The following is a 23232-nucleotide window of genomic DNA, read 5'->3' as shown; positions in this document are numbered from 1 at the left end:
GACAGCACATCAAAGAATAAGCTTCCCATTCACTGAACATGCTTAAAAATAGGAAACAAGGTTAAGCAGAAAAACCTTAGCATTTCCACATGTAGTTAGAACTTTCCTTACAGGTGGAAATAGCATCAAAACCTCCCATCCCAAAACATTAATAACACCAGTTCCATTAATTTATGCATTAAATGCATATTTCAGAAATAGAGTCTTCCTAACTTCATTTCTAGACACAATAAAGATGTGTGTGTCTGTATCAAACCCATGACACCAAGATAGTTTTTTTCTTAACCAAATCCATGCCAGCCTGGAACAAAATATAAAAGGGAAGCTTAAAGCATCAATGTCCAAGAAAGCTCCTAAATGGAACCAAAAGCTATATTTAAAACAGGTTTTACAAAAAATCTACACAATCTTCTACAGACATCTTCAGACAAAAGAATTTCCAATGCAGTTACAAGTCATCTGAAAGGTCAGAACAAGTTCCTCCTCTGGAGTACAATTAACTCCTCCACTCCTGTCATTCCAGGTCAGCGAGTTAAAATTTCTCAACAGGCTTTTGAAAGACAGATCATGCATTTTATTAATACTGTCTGAAACAATACCAGTAAGCAACAGCCTATAAGAATACGATATGCTACATGTATGATTACACCACCAATGAGGCTTAAAGAAAATAAAATCTGTTCCATTTTAGTTCAATTGATATTTTGATTTTTACTGAACACACATTTATGAAAAACTGTAAAATTCAAGAATAATTTAACGAATGCCAGAATTTTTCTCAAAATAATAGAAAATATCTGCTCTAACAGCTGTGTTCAGTGTAAAAGGAACAAAATCTTCACAGAATACATTAAATACAAATTAATTCTTCTAGGCCTTTCATTAAAATACAGAAGGGCTAGCAAACAGATTTATTTGTGCCGAGTCCATAGGTACTTATCTTTCACACTAAAAAGAAAGAGTTAAAGCTTGGTTACAGGTGCAAGTGAAAAGTTTGCTGCCAATTTCACTTTGTTTTTGTGTTGCTTTTTGGCTGGGCTGTCCATTGCTTCCTTGTTTACTTGGGTTTCAGAGGACTGAGAGGGAGGCACTGAAGCATTCTCTGTGGTATTAGCTATCACAGAACCAGAGGTCAATTTTTCTTGAGTTGTGGTAACAATTCTTTGTTTTTCTTCTTCTGTTAAAATCATTATTTCTAAAAAAAAAAAAAAGACAACTCAATTTATTGACGCTCTCTTCTTGAAAAATAAGATTTCCCTGGTAACAGGCAATAGAATATTTAAAAAGAACTTGTCATCCTGATTTGAAGCCATTAGATGTGTCATGTTCACCTCTACAACTGATGTGATTCTTGTTTCTGCCTCTGTCTGGATCAGGTACTATTTAAGTGGTTTAATTTTATTCTCACATATGAAGTCTCTGGTGCTCAGAAAAGCACTGTGAAATTACTGTGGTGAGAAGGTTGCTACGTGTCAGCAAAAGGCCAAATTTTAGTGATGGATAAGGTCCTTCTAAACCTCACCCCAGAGAATCACAGTAGGGTACTCACAGTCAGTGCTCAAGAGCTTCTGCTGGAAGCCACCTGCACTTCCACACATCCCGCTGTGTGACACAGGTGTGTACTGGAGGGGAGCTCCACACAAATCCAACCACTCCCCTGCTGCCCCCCCCGCGGGGTACGGGGCACCCCGAGCAGCGCCGGCGCTTACCCGAGAGCGGGGCGGGGCGCTCCTCAAACTGGATGAGGTCCGCGGACTCCAGAACCACGGGGTCGGGTCTCAGCTGGGGGGAAGGCAGGCAGGAGGGAACTGGCTCACACAAGAGGTCAACAGGAGATGTGTTTGTGAGGCAAAGGAGTTCTTGCTCGGTTTGATTCGTGGCTAAAAAAAATAAGGGAACATTCTTCAAAGTCTCTGTAAGCTGCAGAGGTGTCACTGTCACGGGTGGGAACAGTAAGTGCGAATTAACCTCAGATCCATTCAAGAGTTACTTTGCTGGATCAAGAGCATCTAATCAATTACAGTAGAGAAGCAAAGCAATAGTACATTAAACCTACTGCCTGCCCAAGTAAATGTACCCCTACAGTAAGATCTGGCCTTTGCCAAACTAGAGCAATACAAGAAGAGCTGAGGAAGTAAGTCCTACGGGAACAGTCTTTAACAGGAAAGTGTCAGTTATTAGACAAAGTCCCCTGCAGACATACCAATACTCTATCAACTATTTGTGCCATCTAAGACATTCACATGTGAAAACTGCGCTGAAAGTTTCAAAACAAAGGGACTTGCCCTTATTAGCCTAGACTTCTGAAATAACAGCTCAAGAACCATACCACAAGTTCTCCAACCTGCAAATGGCAGAAGAAGCAGAGACCACTATTTGCAAATAAGTAATAATACAACACACAAACACCACAAAAGAACACTGTATTCTCATCAGTATACAGAAGACATTCCTAGCAGGAGTTCCTGATCATCTTTTCTCATTAGTTTTATGCTTATAGACTTATATTTCCACTGAAATCCATGGGAAACAATACTCTAGCAGCCATGTATATTGACAGTTGAGTACAACAGATAGGTATGGGTCCTGTTGACAAGGGCAACTATATACTTCAGGAGAAGTTTAACAGCTTCAAAGCCATAAAACACTTCTGCAGAGGTTCAGACAGAATAACTCACACAGCTTTCCCCATGCTGCTTTGATTACTCTGCTTATTTCCCCTAAGGTAAGAAATTTTACATACATCAGTTTTGCATTACCATTGCTAGATGTTCCTAGACTTAGTTCCACTGATGAAGCAGATCCTGGGGTCTCCGTAATTTGTCCATTACTGCCAGGAAGTTGATTTCCGTGATCATCCACATGATCAGCAGGGGGAAAACTGGGTGAGCTAAAACGAGCTACAAAAAGGCAAGTTCATTTGGTTCGTTTACTCAAGTCACCTCTTAAAATAAAAAGGAAACTATGATACAGCTCAAAATCAAAGTGGCTTACTTTTCATATCGTTCTTTAGCACCACAATTCTCTTGTGGCCATGTCCTTTAATCCAGACAACCTATAAAGAAGAAAAAGCAGAATTAAACATCAGCACACATTAACCTCAAAGCCTAAAGCACCTTACTCACTGCCTTTCATCTAGCCTTGCACCAATAATATTTCTAAAAGTAAACTAAATCACGTCACTAATTTGCACTTCACTGTCTAAGTAAAAGCTTTGTCTCAAAACAATGCCAAAAGGCAAGCTACAGGGCTACAAAGGGACTAAATCTATATTAATGGAACTGTATGTCTAAACATGGAGTTGCAAAATTCTATTCGGTTGCTCTCCAAAAAAGATTAATTTACTTGAAAAGCTTACAACTTTAAACTAGGTCTCAAAATTATCCTAGAGCACTTAGGACATGTAGATTACAAGATACCACAGTAAAATTCCACCATGTAGCATTTATGACAAGGTCCCACAACTCTTCACTCCTAAAAGAAATAATCTACCCTGATCAAAATGAAGCTTCAATACTGTACAGTTATTTGCTCATTCAAGACACAAATCACTTATCTAATTTAATGAAGATGCCAAGGATGTTTGCAGCCTCATCAGAAACAGGTCTTAAGCAGTTTGACCAAAGCATGGAAAAAAAAAAAAAAAATCTTTTCCTTTAATTAGACAGTCCACATTTCTCAGAAGCTATTTAAAATACAAGCGGTATAAGCCTCCCTGGAGAAAGTAATTAAAGGAATTCACACAAATGAACAGAAAGTGCAGTTGTGAACAATTTATAATCCATGCAGAAATATCACTGTAATTGTGCAAAAGCAAATTCTTCAGACCTGTGGAATTGCTCCCAAGAGCTCTTCTAAATTATTGCATCCATAGGCCTTAGGTTGCAGCATTTCTCCTGTGTACTTGCTATACGCTGCTAGGAACTCATGAAGAAAAATTTGCTGATAATGGTAAGTGTGAAGCAAGGACCTTACGTTCTTCGCAAACATATACAGGTCTGTAAGCTTCACACACTCTTCTGCTGCATCATTGGTGAAAACCTGTTAGAAAAGAATAGTAAGAATTATTGTGCATGCTTCCATAGCCTCTAGTTACCTTGTCTTCTCAAAATATGGAACACTAGAAAGGAAAGAGAGCTCACATACCTCAACCAAGTAAGGCAGACTCTTCAGGAGCTCAGTTACGGTCACAAATCCATATTCACAGGGATTAAGTGAAGTACTATGGATGGTTTCATAACGCTGTTTGAGCTGTTCAACAGAGAGAAAGGATGCTCCATCCCAGGACATCAACAAGACTAGCAACTGGGCAGTGAGAGTCCGCAGAGATTTTCTATTTATCAGCTGAATTTGCTTGCCTGACTCTGTGTCAACAACCTAGAAAAATGAATTGGGAATGACGTAAGGGATAGGGAAGAGATTAATTTGTAAGTTGTGGAGCTGGGGTTAGTCTGAGCACAGCTGTATCAGATACCACATATCAGCAACCGATACTCCCCCAGCCAAAAGCATACAGAATAAAGCAGCTGTGGGGAAGCTTTTTTTACATGGAAAAAAAATTTACTTTAACTATACAGAAGCTGTGTAGCAGTTCACATGGTAGCCATCATTTTACTCTTTGTTTCAAGCCAGCTGGACCTGACTGAGCTCAAGCCTGAATACAGCTGCTAAGTTAACAGAATTGGAGCAACTAAGCCAGTATGCCCATGCTTGTATCGATGTAGCCTCTCTTTTCTACTGACATAAGACCATCTATGTATTTAGATGCAGAGTCAAAGCCTCAAACCACAGAATATAATACATTAGGAGACTGATAACTACTATGGTTATCAGGAAATGATTGCTTTTAAACAGTTAGAAGTCAGGTGGAAAAAAACAATTTGTATTGCTAAATAAAAGACTGTATTATAGTACTTGTTTAATTGCTTACTAAACAAGCTTGAGTTTTCCCAGAGCAAGTTGAAACACTACAAAAGAACAAAGAAAATATCACAGGAATATAGAAGCTATATTTAAAATCCTTTTGGAATTTCTCCTCCCCTCCCAGCTTAATGAAATATTGTTTCGAGAGTACACTATTAAGCACACTCAAACCTGTAATTTGAGACAACACAACACTCCATACCTTTTACAGGGATAAGTTACAAACATGAAAGGTAAAAGATTACCTTTACAACATGGCACAGTTTTTGCATTAAAGCTGGAACTGAGCTAACATCATAGTCATGAAGGCGCAGCGTGTATCCAAACGTTTTACTGTACTCTGCCAGCAAGTCACTCATCATAAGGCAGTTGTCCTTCTGAGACCGCAGCAGCTTAACCAGCTGAGCAGCAACTGCTTTCACCTGCTCCACCTCTGTGAGCGTGAGAATTTTCTCCTCCCCACATTCCAATACCTACAAAACAGAAATTACACTTTGCTGAAGTAATTTACCCAGTCTGTATGAAAAAGGTGTATTCTGCAACTAAAATCCAGTGCTTGCAGGCAACCATTTTCTATGCAGCAGGGCTCAGCTACCTCAAAAGATATCTATATAGCAAGGAAAGCAATGTAATCTTCAAAATACAACAAAACAGACAATTCAACAGTTAATCTTTTTAAAGCAAGCTTCACAGAACTGTAATTGAACTTAACTTTAATTTTGATGCTCTGAGTTCTGTAGATGTAATCCAATTTAGAAAACTTGAATTTGTTAACAAGCTTAGCCTGAATGTGCTAAAAACCTTATGTAACTTTACCATAATAGCTCTATCAAAAACTCTGAAATACATCTGCCTACCATTGCAGGTGCACACTTTATAACTCACACTAAGGTTAATATAAACCCTGCTGAAACAGTTGTACGTCTCAGAATAATGCTTTAGTACAGCTTAAGGATTTTAGAACTTACAAGTAAGACATCTGGTATGGCTTCAAAGAGTTCAAGTAGTTTTGTAAAACCATAGTAAGCGAGTTTGCACTGACGGCCAAAGTGGTGGTGGTAAGAAGGAATAAATTTATTGAAGGGCATTCGAAAATGGGGTTGATGCCGTAGTAAGTCTACCACCTCCTTAGAAAACTGTCTGGTTCTTTCAACTTCTTCTTGTGTACGTTCTAGAACATAGAAACACAATTATAAAAAATCCAAGCCACTCCTGTATACTTTACTCTGTACAGCTTCAAAATAGTCAATGACAATTTCTCTGGCAACAATAAAAAGTACATGGACGTACCTCTTTTGGGAATACAAATTACCATTTCATTATCTTGCTGTGACACACAGATGGTTGTATCTGGAATTTCTGATATAATATCAGCCAGCTCACACACTCCATACTCAGTAACATCCCAGTCCTTTGAGAAACACCTAAAAGATTTCAAAAATTATGCAATACAAGTATTAATGCATGCTGTGTAGGCAAACAGAATGACTAAATTGACAGAATAGTTTTCAAATCCTTAAAAAAAGAACTTAACTTTCATATTGGCAACGTGAAATATGGGAAAGTATTCTTAACGCAGATTAGCTATCCATTCTAACCAGAAAAATATAATACATTGATGGTTCACATAAAACTGGAAGGAAGAGAGCTATGTACCAATCTGTGGACACCTCAAACTAGCTGTAGCAATTGACAGAATTTTTCAAGCTCAGGTTTTAATTACATTTTTTAAAATCATGTATTTTATACAGTTCCATATGGCTACACTTTCAGTAGTCTGTATTTACTCAGTAGTTACAGACATACACTCTTCTTAAAGATGATGAGGTCTCAGGAAAGGGCAGAGCCCATGTCCTGGAAACACCATATTAAGACTCACAGTATTATGTAACATATTAAAAGGTATTTTAGCCATCCCATGTTCCTGACAAGAACCTCCCAGAAGCAGGAACACTGTACATATATTCTTATTAAAAAATGTCCAGAGCTGACTACAATGGAGATAGACATTTAGTAGACTTAGAAACAACTAGTGTATTTTTGCCAGTTGTGGCAATATAAACATGCATTCCCCGAAAGGAGCTGTTGGCACATGCAGCACAAGGGTCTACATGCAAAGGTAAAACACACGTAGCACTAAGATGCTATGGTTTCCTCAAAACACATTAAGTGCTACCTTCTACCTTGATATTAAAGAAACCAGCATTCTTGGTTTTTCAGAAAAAAAAAAACTACTTTTACCAACACTAAAACAGAATGCTCTTCCTGGCAACAGCAAGACAGGTATAGACCCTCATTTCTGCACCATTGCTAGACCCAGTTAAAGAGTACATGCTGACAATCAGTCTATTTTATATTTCCCTTGTAAAGAAAGGCTAGCACAAAATTTTCCCTTTATTGTTCACGTGTCATAACCTGCTTGCTTAAATCCAACCTTGCAGTCATGGCCTCAAAACTAATGAAATACAATAACCCATTTCAAACTCCAATAAAGTTAATGAACTAAGTACTAAAGGAAGCAGTAAAGTCTGCCAGAGCTTTTAGTTTGTTCTCATTAGAAGTCTGAATATCCACAACACAACAAAGAGGCAATACAGTTGCCACAGTCTTGCGCTAAAATTTAAGTGCTGACTTCTCTTCCATTAGCTTTTAAAATCACCATTGATGGGCATGTCTGCACAGTTATTCTTCTTCCATTACAGATAACTTACCAGTGATAAGCCTGTAAGAATTCCCTCACAATAACCTGCTTACTGGCCTGGGATTTGAGGAGCTTCAGTAGGTCTTGAGTGAAGCGCTTCACCTGAGCTCTGTGCGTTAGAGTTAACAAGCGTTGGGAACCCATACCAAGAATCTGAAAAAAAAAAAAAAAAAAAATTTGGTCACTCATCTAGCATCCTCAGTAAATTCTGTTACAATATACTTAGAATTCAGTTAGGTAGGCCAAAAAGAAATGATGTAATAAGGCAGCGTTTGGAAAGGCAGACTTACAAAGCCATATACTGTATGTGCTAAGGCCCGTGTCATCAAGACATGAAGAAATGCTTCCTCCATGAGATCTAGTGCAACTGCTGTACATTGGTATTGGTCATTTTAAAATTCTAGGGCCAGCTGGTGTTCAAAGTCCTAAACTAATGTGACCATTGTGTTTCTTTTTTGTAACAAAGCCACATGACTTATTTCACACAGAAATCCTTCAGGTGGCAGACTATGAATCAGTTTAATTTACAAGCACTAAGCATTTGCTGCCTTTGTAGGACAAACAGCACAATTAAAACCTTTTGTGCAAGCACTAGCCACAGGCTAAAAGCAGCTTCAAACTCTTTTCCAGAGGCTCAGATTAAATAGTTAATTTCCTCAGAAGTTGTTTTGGAAGGACAAGGACCATAAAAACAGTAAAACCAGAAACATCTCAAGGAAGACAATTACACTTCAAGGTTCAGTTAACTATCCCTTTCGAAGCGGACTGGGTAAGTAAGGTCTGTTACACAACACCAACCAGGAACTCAGGCAGTTGAAGATAACTCCCCAGTGAAAGGGAAGCGTGCCGTAACCCACCTGCAGTACGTGAGGCACTGCTTCCAGCAGCTCCATTAGCTTAGAGAACCCGTAGTCAGACACACGGCACTGCTTTGCAAAGTGGTGATGGTACGTTGGGATGAATTTACTGACAGGTATGACACAGGAGGGCTGGCTTTTCAGGAGATCTATCACTTCTCTACTGAACTGGATAAGCTGTGGATTACCCACAGGGCTCTTAGAACGCAGAAGCCAAGGATCTACCAAAAAAAATAAATTGAACCTTTCATTAATATTCTTCCACTAAATACTGCAGGCTAGAGCACAGAAGACAAAAAAAAGAACATTCCAGCTAGAAGTACTTCCTTATGAGAGGTTCAACAATTATACAAGATGTTTACTTTATGTTGCTTTTAACTTTTTTAGCAGAAGGATTAGTTCAGAGAAAAGATTTTAACTATTTACCTGTAGTAGGTGGTGGTGGTTTGTTATGTATCCACTTAATAATTTTAATACCATTTTGGGCAGTGGCAATGTTAACTCCAGGAACACAGGTAATTAGATGTTCTAAAGGAACGCCACCCTGGCCTTCTGGTACCACTTCAAGATCATTGAACTCTGACATATAACAATCAGGAAAACTTTGGAAATAGAAAAAAAAAGCTTTCATTAAACACTGAATTACCACTGTAACAACGGTTCTACAAATATTATTTTGAGACACTTCCTGAGCAAGAGGCTTAGGCTTCACCAGCTTACTGATACATTACAGGAGTCTTCATAAAATGCACATTCAAAATAAGTGTGTTTTATTTGCTCCACAAGAACAAGTAGTATTACTTTCATAAGGCACTTATTTACTATAAAAGATACCACCTGACATAAGAACTGCAGTTTTTATACAAAAAGTGGTTTCAGAGCATTATGAACAGACATCAGTGAAGTTTTAAATCTTTAACCTATCAACTTTTACACTATAAGTCTAAATTAAAATACTTTACCTTAATAAAGGCACGGTACCCTCATGTGTCTGTAGAAGACTATGAACTTGGGGAGCAAATGTCTTGAGAGACAAAATCACAAAAGGTATTCTATAAGAATCTGGATCAAAGTCATGCTCACTGTAAAAACAAGAGGTTGAAGTTTATATGCTCATTCTACACACTGCTTTAGCCTGTGCTCACATATATACCCTTAACAGACATTACATTATATGCATACAATGTACAGCTACTAGCTGGCAATACCACTGTATACCATCATTAGCAACTTGCATCTTTTCTTCTTCTAGAGGTCTGCTGTAGCTGTATTTTTGTAGAGACAGGCAACATTGAGAAGACCACATTGGTATTATCATTAGATTAGAAATTTTAAATTAGGTTTTAGCAGCACAGTTTTAACCAGTCAGTTAACAGTGAACACTTAACTGCTCTAGTAGCACAAGCTGGCTGCTGTTGAGTAAAACAAACTTAATATATGGCTTCAGGAAATATTCAACCCAGTATGAATCATTTACTAAATGCAGCTGGAGGACAAAGAATAATACTCAGTTTCAGCTATAATTATGTAACAAAACTCAGGCTAATAGAAATCTCTATTATGTATAAACCTTCCTATATAACCGGGGAAAGGTAGCGTACACCTTTCAGCTTCTGCTTAAGAAGTATTCATGCTTGGCAGCTGTGGTAGAACACAGGAACCTTACCTCAACAGACTGATCCATGAGAGCTGCCTTACTCTGTGATCCCACTATCTTCTGCCTGACTTACTCTTGTAAACATAAACCATGACAGGACCACACTAAGAACATATATACCTCAACTTTAATATACCTGTAAGTGTTAAATGCTGTTCAACTATTTAATAAGATTTTATAGTATTTTATACACAGCTTACATAAAGTCTTTATTCAGGCAATGCTGCTTACAAACAGGCTCGTGATACTCCAACTCTTCAAACACTATAGGGCTGCAGTTAGCTGATGAGCCATCATGTGACTGTGAGGATCCCAATGGGCTCTGCCGGGCCTGGCTGCTGGGCAGGAGGCACACCAGCCGCCCGCTGCCCTGGTCACGGATTGCCACAGTATCTGTGAGCTTGGACAGGTCTGACACAGCCAGCTTACGCCCGAATCTGGAAGGAAAGTTAAATACAGGCACGTGATAAACGCAGTTAAGGGAATGCAGTAATCTGCATTTTTTCAGGAATGCTCTAAGAACTCCTCCATGCAAAATATTAAACATCACCTCTGCATAGATGACATGCTGCAACATCTAACACCAACACTCCCTTCTGTTCACGTCTACAATTTACTGTAAGCAACCACAGACGATCTGATTCTTTTTGGGAAAGTACTAGAGAAAAAACAACCAATAACTTACTTTTTCTCATAGATCTCTGTGAATTTGAAGACAGGCAGACAACAAGCAGGTGCATCCTGCAGAATGGACATGGTTTCTGAGCTATAAAAGAAGTTTTGTAATATTAGCACAAAACCTGTTAGCGTAAGTCCAGAGCCCAAACTGGCTTGAGCCCGTATTTACAGATGCAGTTTATGAACTATAAATGTAACAGGATAAACTGCATTCGATTTGCAGATTTCAAGCACCTGTAAAATGCAAGACTAAAGCTCCAGCATTGGAATTTACCACTGTGGTCATTACATTAAGACCTTTAAACAGACAAATTAAAAGGCAAGAATGAAATAAAGTTGCCAATTATACAAGGGTAAACAGTACATAATTGTAGAATATTCAACACTCCAAGCACTACTTGCACTGCAGCTTTCTGTGAAAAAAAAGACAATTTTTCTTAATGCTTTAAGAAATGAAACAGAAAACACTTGTATTCTCACTAGCATCAGCACTCTAGTTCTATCATCTTCCATATAGAAAATGGAGATCAAAGAAACACCACCAACATTTAAACTTCATGTCCCATCTCCAGAGTAAATTCATACGCACTGTCTCGGAGGAGAGAAGAAATAAATAAGCCAAGTGTAATCTTAGCCACACAAACTAAGTTATTGAGGTATATCAGTATTATGGAAGAGTAGTGGTGAAACTATTAAAGACTATTAAACAGAGGTCTAATCTCTTCAGGTGCAACTTAAAATACAAGCAGTGTAAAAATGCTAAACTGAAAACAAGCCCAGTTGGTTTTAACACATTCATCACGTCCAAAGACAGATTTATTTTTTTTTTTTTAATTTCCCTATCATTCCTTTGCTTTTTAAAGATGATTTTATATCATCTCTCAGCTACTAAATACATGCTAGAACAATTAAGACGATGCCCAAGTGTTTATTACCTAAGTAGAGAGAGTGATTTATTAGCAGTTCCTGTTGCTAATGAGACTTGGATCCTTTTGCTGCCAATTTTGTATCTGTGAAGGCCACTGACAGCGCTGATCGCTTCTTGCAGATTTTCCATCTGCACCGTAGCTTTCAACTGGTAGTCTGTATGAGGACTGAGCTCTACACTTTTAACCTGGAAGGAAGAACACACTTTATACATTATCACAAAATATTAACCCAAGGCAAGCCAAAATTAGAGTAGTACAGTCTTGCTTTGGCCAAGGGCCAAAAAGGGACAAAAGGAACAGAATATGAGCAGCTATGGCAAATAGGACAATGCAAACAAGAACCACGTGCAATGAGCCATGGCCAATGCAAGACCACAATATTCCTTTAACACAAGCATCAGCTTCCCATATAGAAGATTATGCCAACAGAATGTCATCTACAGATCAGAAAGAAATAGGACTGCTGCAGAAAGGACCTCTACTTGCATAGGTGCTTTTTACTGACTCATGCTCTCCATGTCTGGTTTTGATCACTTCAGATTTAAAAGAAAGTCCGTTTATGTTTTAGTCAGTTTTTGTTTTTAAGCTGATGTTAGGAATTCAGCTTGACAGGCTTCATAATCTTTTTAAGCTAAGTCTCTTCTTTGCATGACTAATAAGCCACAATTTTCTATACAAAATGTGAGAATACTGGACTTATGAAGACCACATGCAAATTAAAAACCACGTGCAAGTGGTGACCTGGTCTCTTAAAAGTAAAAACACAATAGCTCCTTTGAGTTTAGAAGTCACTTCTGGGTTGCTTGCTATTCCTACTGACTTTAAGCTACACTAAAAACACGTGCATAAATACACAAACAGGAAGTATTAAAAAACATTCAGTAAAGGTATTTTAGCCTTCACCTTGCCATGTCTTGAGAAAATTTCTTGTATATTTTGCTGCAACTCTTTTCTGGACAATCTGTAATCTATATTGCTGATCTGAATGTCTGCACCATTTGCAAAAGGATCGGGGCAGTCTGTACCACTGGTATGATTTACCACATTAAACGTGAGTGGAGATGATCTATTTGAGAGGCTTGGAGACATACTCCTGAGTAAAAGAAAAAACATTTATAAGCTAAAGCAGCCATTGGATAATTCTGATATATACATCTCAGAGTTAATCAGAAAACAGACACAGGTCAAATACAGAAATACAGCACTATAAAGTTATTTTCCTAGTGCATATGTGTGCAGGCAAAACAAATTTCACTACAAGCAAGTCATAACAAGACAACTATTTCCTGTGAGAAGAAAGGAAATAATTTATATTATGTTCCAAAATCACCAAATAATATATTTGACACCAAGTCTACTATATTACCAACATGTTAAAGTCAAACTCATTCATGTTATTTTAATAATTGGCAAAAGCCAGATATTAGGTCTACAAGGATTTAATGGGCCTGGACAAATTTCTACTAGGAATGTCAAAGGCACTAAAATGAAGAAGAATAAGATGCCTATAATAACCACTGAAGATTCTTTCAAAAGCTTTAAAAGACAAAGTTTGCAGGAAACAATTGCCACACCGAGTCTCTGAAAAAGAGTTCACTCCATCCTATATTTACATCACCCCTCTGTTAGCCAAATGCATCATCCCTCTGTTAGCCAAATGCAGCATCATCAGGGTTTCCTTTGGCTTCTGCTTTTATCAGAGTATTAACATGCTTGGCACACACAGCTCCATATGTGGCTGTCAGGTGCAATGTCTACACTGCTGAAGTCTCACCTCCCCTCCCGAAGACGACAGCGATGCTTACCGAGATGACCAGCAGCTCTGAGACATGAGTAAAGGACTGAGCTGTCTTGAGGCCGTCAGCTTACTGAAAGCAGAGGGGTAGCTGATCTGAAATACAGCTTCATCTTTATCTACCGGGGAGTTGGTAATGCTCCTGGAACTGCAGGCCTCTCTTCTATTTACAAATATATATAAGCAAAAGAAAACACATTATATTGCAGAATCCACGTAAAAATGTAGCTAACATGACATTTTATTTTTAAACATACTTCTGACTATTTTTACAAGATGATTCTTCTGTTCCAGTTTTTTTGGTTGCCAGAGACCCAGGAATCGCTGCATTAGAGTTACTCTGAGGAGAAGGAATTTGTTCTCTTAACTGTTCTTGCTGATTCTCATTATTTCTACTGATGGTCTTTGATTCAAGGCAGCACAGCTCCTACACGGAACAGATAGAAGGTCAGCATAAAAGCACCAGATATCCCTTCTCAGAGGCTTTCCTTCTGCTGAATATCTAAATAACTTATACATTTTTCTCTAATAGCATTTTCATTGTCATTTCATAACCAGGAATATTTGATTTTCTGTGATAGAAAACAGTGAACTGTCAATTAGTTGAAATACTTTTGCTACACTGTAGACCTTTAAGGAAAACTGCAGTTTTCCTTAAAACTAGGAAGAGTAGATCACTCTAGATGTTATACACAACACCAATACAAAAGTCAAAACTGCCCTAGGATTTGAGACTTGGTAAGTACCAGCAGCTTTTCCAAACTGAGAAAATGGTGGCAGGTAGGAGGAAAAACCCTCAAGTTCATTTTCTGCTTTCCAAGCAGATGAATACAGCTCTCATTTGGGAATGTCACTACACATTACAGTTATTCACTAAATAGGACTAACAGGTTAAAAATAAAGCTGTAACAGAAGCAGTCCTCAGAACATAAGGAAAAGCAAGAATACTAAACAAGGTGAAACACCAATACCTGTAAACTTTTCACATTTGTGGGTTTGATGATAGATCCATGTATCTGGAATCCTCTCCCAGCAGAGCCTTTGGTACCAGAAGACTGATCACTTGAGTCTTTGTTGAGGAGGCACAGCTTTATGTTCTTATTAATTTTTTTTGGAGACTTTACCTTTTCAGTTCCCACAAAGCTGGAGTTTTTTGTTTCATTAAGTTCTTTGCTTTTGGGAGTAAAAGACACTACAATCCTGTTACCAAAAACATCTTCATTTTCCATTCGCTTCCGAGCCCGTTCAGCACTTTCCTGATTTAAAAAACGGAGAATGGCACTGCTTCCAGAAATGCTCAGCACCTTCCCTCCACAGTTGTCTGACAAACGCCTGAGCCTGTTACTGACACTTTTGCTGTCTCTGTTTGTTGGCAGATTATAAACATATAATAGTGTATGGCACGCCTGTTTAAAAAGAGTAACATTTTATGTCAGAGTATCCTCTTGTTCAAAATCGATATTTTTACATTGATTCTGGTGACACTCTCCCCCCAGGTAATTCTTTTTGCAGGACTCGACTTGTCTGGAAAACTCACACCAAGGTAAAACCTTGAACTTCCATCTCCAATGTATTTTAAAGTTAGAAGAGATTGCAGAGTCACTAATCAAAGGAACAATACTTGATCACTTTGCCAGATAAGGAAGCATTACTGCTTGCTACCCAAGAATTCTACATGTTCTACACATGCATGTGAACACAGTTCACAAAGTTATTTCAAAGAAAGAAAAGTCTGTGAATGTGCAAAAACAACATAGTAAATCCAAAGCAAAACATCAGGCAGAAAAACCAAAACCAAATCAAAACAAGAAAACAGTAGCCAGTCACTCAAAACCGTTAAGAAAGCATCACAGCACTGTCTTAATGCACAAGTTCTTACCCCGACTTTCTGCCAGTGAAAAGCATTTCTTTCTAATGCAATTTCTACCTGATTTAAGATGCGTTATATGATAAAATACTTAGTGATAATAACATGGCCTTGCTGTTTTAATTGATTACTTTTATTTATTCATTCTTTCAGTCTTAAAGGAGAAAGCATACATTCACATGGTAGTAACTGAAATACAGACAATGGTCAAATATGCAGCAGCCATCACGTCTCACCATATACCCACTGCATTCAGCCTGCTCTCCCCATAAATGAGAAACGAAAAAGGAAGTTGGCACTTTGGAATGTCTGTTGCATTAAGAATTAAAAACCTTACCGGTATTTTCAGTGGTAACCTTGGTGGCAAATCTGAAATAAAGTCTTCAAAACAAATGAGCTCATGAGCATGATGTAAGAGTGCGTCTGAAGCTTGATTTTTATGTACCAAGATGATCCGAAAACCATGTCGATGTCTCAGGTCACTGAGTTCCAAAGCAAAGTTTACATCTGCTGCAGAAAAAAAAGAAAAAATAGTACCAAAAAAAAAAAGTATGAAAATGCTAAAAAAATTCAGATTAAACAAACAAAACCACACATCTCACTTGAGAAGTTCTATTTATCACTGAAAACTGCCAATGAAAATGCACCAACAGTTACAAGGCTTCTCAACAGACAGACAATTTAAAAGAGCAGTTGCATTTGGTCCCAAACAATGGCTTCCTTTTCATAGCAACTGCCAGTAACTCATCAGCAAGGCACTCGACTGGTACTGTACACTTCTGTAACACATTTGTTTAGCTTTAGGGAGAAACCCGAGCAACACATGGCAATTAGTTGAGTGGCTTGTATATTTAACTGTATAATATGCTGCTACAAGAATAAAACAAATCAAATGCATCTTGCTCAAAGCATTCTGAAACATTACCATAAGGAAGACTGTTTTACTTGGTTAGCTTCCTGTTGAAGCTGTCTAACTTTAGACAATATCTATACAAGACACCAGATTCCAATGATGATTTAACTAAGCCAAGTTCTCATCTTACTGACTCTACTTTTCCCTTGCTGCCACTGAAATTATTAATTATTCTTGAGCAATTCAGTTAAAGTTCCTTCTAAACACAACCCTTGGAAAACAGAATAGCCTCACAGGCAGAAGTAGTGCTGAAGAGCAGAACTGAATTCTGTGCTGTAGATGAGTACCACTTACTTGACACAAGAACCACAGTGGCAGGTGCAGTGTGTGTGTCAGCAAATCTCCTAAGGCTCTGTCTGAGTTTGTCATCAGCAGCATTCTTTGCTGTAGCATTGATGTGTGCAACAGTCACCTGTGGAAATACACAGATGTAATCTAAAGAAAACCCTGAATGTTAACTATGCTTCCTTAAATTTTAAAAAATTAACATAAATACAAGCTCTTACATGCACCTTTTATTAAGAAAAATTAATGCACACATGCATGAAATACAAAGTGTATAACCTCAGACTATTCCAGTTAGTGATAAACTTCAACCCATAGCTGCTCAGCAATGTCTTAGGAATGACCTCCACTGTTCGACGTGAAAGATCAATTTATATACCTTACAAAAACTCCATAAACACTCATTTGAAACAGACAAGTGACAAACATAACAAGTACTTACTATCAATTCATTTTACTTCACATAAGCAGCTAAACTGTCAACCTGTTACTGTATCTGTAATTTAGGGTGTTGAATGGGGATTTCTGACTAACAAACAAAAAAAAGTTAAATACTAAGAAAGAAAAGGTATTGATAGAAAAAAAATGTAGTGTTACAGGTGTCTCAATCACTACCACTAATTTACAAGCGCCCTCACTAATCAGCACAGTATTCACTAACAAGAGTAAAAAACATTATGTTCACAGGCTCATAGTTCTTTTAGGTTCATGGTTTAATCACAGATTTGAAGGGTAACACTAGAAACACCACCACCACTTATTACTGGATGAAACCAGAATCCTCTGTGAACACTAAAACAAAAGCTAAACCAGGAATCTATGTACAATGGAATGTAGGTTCAGTTTTAAAAAGTATCACACCAGGAAAGTTCAGCATTAAAGGCTACACTCTGGTAGGTTAACCCTGGCTGAGCAAGAGATGCCCACCAAGCCACTCTAGCACCCTCCCCTCCTCCACAGAGCTAACAGGGAAAAGAAAATAAGATGGAGACAAAACCTTTGTGGGTAAAACCAAAGGCAGTTTAATTGAAAAGCAAAGCCGGGCAATGCTGTGTGTGGAACTGAAGGAAAAAAGACCAAAAGACTTATTCTCTATGTCCCATCTGCAGGCAATGTCTGGCCCCTTCCTGGGAAGCAGGGCTCCGAAACACACAGCATTTGCTCCGGAGGACCAAGGATTAGCCAGCCCTCCCCCCTCACCCCTTTAACTAGCTTTATAGCTGAGCTGATATCATATGGTCTGGAATATCCCTTTGGTCTGTTCAGGTCAGCTGCTCTGGTTATGTTCCCCCCAGGCTCCTGCCCCCCCATCCCACTTGGGGGAACATCAGAAAGAGCCTTGGTGCTGTGCGAGCACTGCTCAGTGGTGCTCACAACATGGGTGTTACCAACACCCTTCTGACTCCCAACACCCAAACACTGTGCCAGGAGGGCTACAATGGGAAAATCAGCTCAGCCAGACCAAATACATCCACCTGTGAACTGATTATAAGCTCATGCACTACAACACAGAGAAGCTAACAAGCTTTAGTGAACAGGAATCACTGCTTGCACGCACAGTACAAGTTCAAGCGAGAACACTAAGTAGATGCTGTTGCAATACCTGGCAGTTGTTTAGTTCCTGAATAACTTCTTTATTTTCTTTACTAATGTCACAGACACAGATGAATTCTGCCTCTCTGTGACCTTTAAAAAACTTTTCACGAATCCTCTGTACAACTGCTACAGCTGAACGTCCAGTGGGAACTGAACAGTTTTCAATATCCCAGAAGACTCCAATGGGGGGCAAGTTTTCCAGAACTTGGCCTGTTATTGCAACTTCCGGAGATCCTGTTTAACGACAGGTTTAACGACACTTCATTTTAATCTCCAAATACCAAACAAGTTAAACTTAGCATACTATAAACTTTGCACATGGAAAGCTTTGTTTCAGAGAATGACATACCCAGGAATGCAAATTCAGTTTTAGTTTCCTAAGAAACCTAAAGAAAGCATCACTCTTAAAACAGAAATTTAGTCACAATTAAGTCAGGATAAAGATGCAAGACAACTTCACCTTAACTTTTAAGCTTTCAGACAACCAAGTAATGCATTAAAAAAACCCTTATCAAATGCTGAGGTGGAACGTGCCACGAAAATTGAAGCTGAGTCACAATAAACTCAGCAGGTGCTCTATCAGTAACAGAAATGAAACATGAAAGCTGTTCAAGTTTACAGTGTGCATTAGATAACGAATTTGAACAAAACTGGATGAGATTATCAGTATAGAGGCAGTGATTATAGAAAGTTAAGGCTGCATGGAACAAACACAAAGGTATCCTACAGTTCAGGAGAGTGAGGTTAAGAGTTTTTGCTATTACAGGCTAAGAGGTACAAAAAGTTTCTGTCATTTTAGCACTCTGAATCTCTATTAAATTTTGAATTAACATTATAGACCCACTCCAACCCCACAAAACAGGAAGAGAAACAAGGAATGACAGAATCATCACAGGTCAAAAACAAGCTAAGAATTAAATTTAGCCAAGAAGATAAAATTAAGGACAACAGACAAATGTAATATTTTGGGGATATATGTTTGGGGCTAGTTATTATTCTATGAGATTCACTGGAATTGCACTTTGTAAGGACAATTGTTTCACCCAGAAAAAACTAAAACCAAATGTGGTCTTAAAATCATAGTAAAACTGTCCAACTTATTCTTATTCCGTGACTTTCATGTTTATAACTTTCATACTAGCTATGATTTTTTTAATTGAAGCACTACTAACACTGTAGAAAGATGTAATTATTTCACACAGTATTTTCCTCTCATGAACACTCAGGAGGAAAAAAGCTACAGTATAATGATAAACATTACACCTTTACTGCATATGAAGCAACAAGACACTATAGACTAAAAAGAATGCTTTTCAAAGTATGGATGAAGATAATTTCTTTATATACCACCAGAATGGAATAGCTTCCAGGACCTTAGAATTTTCTTTTTCTAGTTCTTAAAATGGTAAAAAAAAGAAAAGATCAAAACTCTAAGCAAACAATACAGTAAGTTAACTAGGTAGTCAAGACAGGTAAATCCAAGCTACAACCCTGCAAAACAGAAGCAAGCTATTATTTACTGTTTCATCTACGACCTCACAGAATTTTCTAGAAAACAGTGCAATCTAAGAGAAGCTGACATGTGCAACAGTGTTTAAGAGGACACCCACTAAGTGCAAGTTTCAGACAGATGTGGTTTACCATATTTCTGTGGTGATGTGCCAAGGCTGCTTGCCAGCAGCAAGCTCTTCTCCCGCCCTGCTCCCTTGCTTCCACAGCCGTTACAAACTGGGATAGGAACAGGTGCGCTCTGTGCACTTGGAGGAGGAATATTTGGCCAGATTTTAGCAGCATCAACTAAGCTGTTTCTGGTTGGCTGTTGGGACAAATTTTTCAAAACATGTTCATTTAGTATACAACATTAGCACATACCATTCCAAGCTAGAAATGCTCAAGTTTCCCTTCTGCAACAAGTTCAGATGTTCTCTACTGAGTCAATTAATAATATTAGCACATGAAGCAAGCTTGTGTCCTGGAGTCTCTCCTAGCACACTTAGCTTTAGATTGCCAAATGCAAGGAAAGATTCTACTAAAGATGCGTGTCTTCATGTGCAGAGTTTAAGTAGTACCAGTAGGCATTCTAAAAAAATCCCACCAAACTAAGAGTACAAGGTTGAATCGCCTCCCTCTCCTTAAAAATAGTGGTCATACTTACAAACACATGGAATTCACCATTCAGTTTACTGAAGACATTTCACTTTTACACTGGAAACCTCAAATTTGGGGTTTTAAATAACAGATCTTGCAGTGCTAAGTATATTATTTCACTTGACATTCCCATTAGAATTCAAGCACAGCTTTCATCAGTTCTCACGTGTACCAAATTGGTATTGATGTATAAATTACAGAACTGGGAAGGCTGAACTAAGATCTATCAAACCTGACCAAAATGAGAATATCATAGCATGAGACATTTCACTTGCAAATAGAGCTTTAGTGGTCAGTGGCCCAATGGTACACGTTAACTGTTGTTAGCCTTCTCAGAGTCACTACTACAGAACATTTTAATGGGAGCTATCAAGAGAGAAACCAGACCAAATTCTGCTTGAGTACATTACAGAACCCCTGTAAGCTAAACTTTTCTGACAGCCTCTTTTGTCTTCCTATTGAAACGATATCCCTTTTCTGAGGGAGCAATCTCCAGAAAGGGTGTCTGGTACATTTGGACCGTGCCTCACCAACTTGGAGGATGCAAGGCACAACCCACAGAGGCTGGTGTTTTGCTCAGGTAACATCACTTCAACATTCACCACGTAGCACGCTTAAGGAATGAGGAAGGGGCTGGGTACAAACCTTGCTCAAGCAGTCACTGCAGTAGTGAGAGCCCTTTAAACAAACGGAGGGTGCCATGTTTAGGTGCAAAGGGTTGGTGCACACACGTGATGTTAGCTCTGGCTGTGCAACACGCTCATCCAAGTGGCCTGGATCCCCACTTGTGAATTCAGAACAAGGAAAATAGCCAGAAGATGGGCAGCTCTGAAGGGCTGGAAACTGATGCAGTTTGTGCACGTTACCATGACAGGACTGGAAATGGATTTTTCCACAACAGGGCAGATGTTGACAGGAAGACACACTGTTTTCTATGCACATGCCAGGGAACTCACTCGCAATGTCTGCCAAATGACTTCGAGCTGGAGGGTTCTTCAGTGAAGATGCAGACTGGTAGGCAAATCCTGACCCTACTTGACAAGTAACCGTCCCAGTGCTTTCTGAGTCTAATACTGCGCCAGGGTGAATCAAGCTACCACCACCACCACCACAATGCATTTGTGGAGTACAAGAAGAGTCAGAGCCATGAGCACAGCAGCTTACTTTCAGGCCAGGTGAAAGCTGTACTTGCTGTTGCTGAAGAGGATGAACATCAGGAAGTGGTACTGCTGGAAACAGTTTAGAGCCAGCATTATGAGGAGATGAAGTATCCTTCAATTCTACAGCAGCTTTCTTGTTCTCCATGTAATCCTTCTGGAAAATAAAAGCTCGGTTACATTCAGATACATAACTAAGCCAGCAATTCTATACTATAAACAAGCATAGTTTTAGACTGTTACAATTTCAATGGTAACAGAAGTTTTGAGAACACTTATCTTTATAATTACTAATACCTTGCTGTCTAAATATATAAAATATGAAAATAAACAGGCCAGTTACACATGCCTGCCTGAAGTATATCAGTGGATTTCAGAAGCAACAAAACCAAAAAGCTATAGACCAAATAGCAATGGGGCTGTAAAACAGAAGAATTTGAAAAGCAGAAAACTGTTCCGCTGAGGCTGACATACCCTGGAATTGGGCAGCAAAAAAAGATTATTTCTTCTAAGAGCAAGCATAGATGGGTGTGATATAAAGTAAAAAAAATCCCCATAGTTAGGAGGTGCATCAACAATCATCTTTTACTTTGAATAAATATTTTAAATTTGTATTAAAGTTTTAGAAGCAATACATTAGAAGACTAAGACTTAAAAAATAGAAATTATATCAAGATGGTAAACTGAGAGGATTGAAAAGACTACATTTTCACAACAACTCTGTAAGTGCTTCTTACCTACTCTGATTTAAGACTTCAAGGTTTAGAGACAAGGCATAGGCAGAAACACAGGGATTTTTTAAATGGCACCAGTGAAAAAGCAAATTTTTGAGCTGCACCAGAACAGTCAAGGGCAGTGGAGCTAACCTGCACACAATTCATTGCTCCAGGGCTTTAAGCCAACACTCCCAAACAACTTTCACTTTCCAAATTGAATTTAATGCATTTCCTACAACACAGTAATGAATAATTGATTATCCAGGTTCAAAACCTTTCCTCTGTACCTGCTGCCATGTCTTACGAATTGAAGATACACTCTGCTAAAAATCTCTCTGGAACTGGTTTATGTGTACTCCAGAATTTATGGCAGCTCCATTCCTAACCCCACTGCATGAGAACTGCAACACAAGAGGTACGTGCTTAACTGCTTCCTCCACCTCTTTTACTGAAAGTGAGATTGAACATGTGTGAATGACAGTCACATAAAAGCTGGAGCTTGCTTGCTCAAACCATTTTTCTTCACACCCTCTCTCAAACATATAGAAACAGACAGTTATAGAACAGGAACATTGGAAGAAATGGAAACAAGGAAGAATCAGATGTTCATGAAGAACAGTATCCACAACTGCTGTAACTATTATACATAAATTATTTATATTTCTATGTATTACCTACATTAAACTATATATCTATTATTCAGAATAATAATTATAATAAAAATAAATACGCAAGTATTCAGAAAATTCTAAATTTGCCTCCAAACTAAATTGGTAAAAATCAGGAAGCATGAAGGTTACTTTCCTAGCTTATTCTTCGGCAATCACTTCATAGAGCTTTCAGGAAGCTGCCTTACACACATTTTAAGCAGCCATCTGCACTAGTCCAACCCGAGCTGTAGGCAGTGAAGCCTGTCAAGCAAAGCAACGTGCCTGCTTCCACCAGCAGTGACAGGAGAGCTGCGAGCACAGCTCAACACCGCGAGTGGCAGGGGGGGGCAGGGACACCGC

At 38.5% G+C, this 23232-nt stretch overlaps 1 protein-coding gene across 1 annotated transcript in view; it reads right to left on the bottom strand.

The window, feature by feature from the left end:
• Positions 1–666: 666 nt before the first annotated feature.
• Positions 667–23232, bottom strand: part of KIAA0430 (KIAA0430 ortholog) — a 23440-nt gene continuing 874 nt past the window's right edge. The window contains exons 2-26 of the mRNA XM_008939260.1: positions 20995–21663; positions 19843–20017; positions 18209–18435; positions 16615–16732; positions 15745–15917; positions 14512–14946; positions 13798–13967; positions 13551–13703; positions 12649–12838; positions 11752–11930; positions 10824–10904; positions 10339–10575; positions 9444–9563; positions 8908–9083; positions 8482–8702; positions 7635–7777; positions 6214–6347; positions 5892–6094; positions 5169–5396; positions 4147–4377; positions 3829–4041; positions 2995–3055; positions 2760–2900; positions 1710–1880; positions 667–1195 (exon numbers count right to left, since the gene is read on the bottom strand). Of these exons, the coding sequence (XP_008937508.1) occupies positions 963–1195; positions 1710–1880; positions 2760–2900; positions 2995–3055; positions 3829–4041; positions 4147–4377; positions 5169–5396; positions 5892–6094; positions 6214–6347; positions 7635–7777; positions 8482–8702; positions 8908–9083; positions 9444–9563; positions 10339–10575; positions 10824–10904; positions 11752–11930; positions 12649–12838; positions 13551–13703; positions 13798–13967; positions 14512–14946; positions 15745–15917; positions 16615–16732; positions 18209–18435; positions 19843–20017; positions 20995–21663 (5082 nt within the window). The 3' untranslated portion in view covers positions 667–962. The remainder of the gene's footprint in view (positions 1196–1709; positions 1881–2759; positions 2901–2994; positions 3056–3828; positions 4042–4146; positions 4378–5168; positions 5397–5891; positions 6095–6213; positions 6348–7634; positions 7778–8481; positions 8703–8907; positions 9084–9443; positions 9564–10338; positions 10576–10823; positions 10905–11751; positions 11931–12648; positions 12839–13550; positions 13704–13797; positions 13968–14511; positions 14947–15744; positions 15918–16614; positions 16733–18208; positions 18436–19842; positions 20018–20994; positions 21664–23232) is intronic.

Source organism: Merops nubicus, unplaced genomic scaffold (assembly GCF_000691845.1).
Source record: "Merops nubicus isolate BGI_N331 unplaced genomic scaffold, ASM69184v1 scaffold20834, whole genome shotgun sequence".
Lineage (NCBI taxonomy): Eukaryota > Metazoa > Chordata > Aves > Coraciiformes > Meropidae > Merops > Merops nubicus.
Note: the sequence above shows the minus strand (reverse complement) of the source record. Positions and strands in the feature narration are given on the sequence as shown.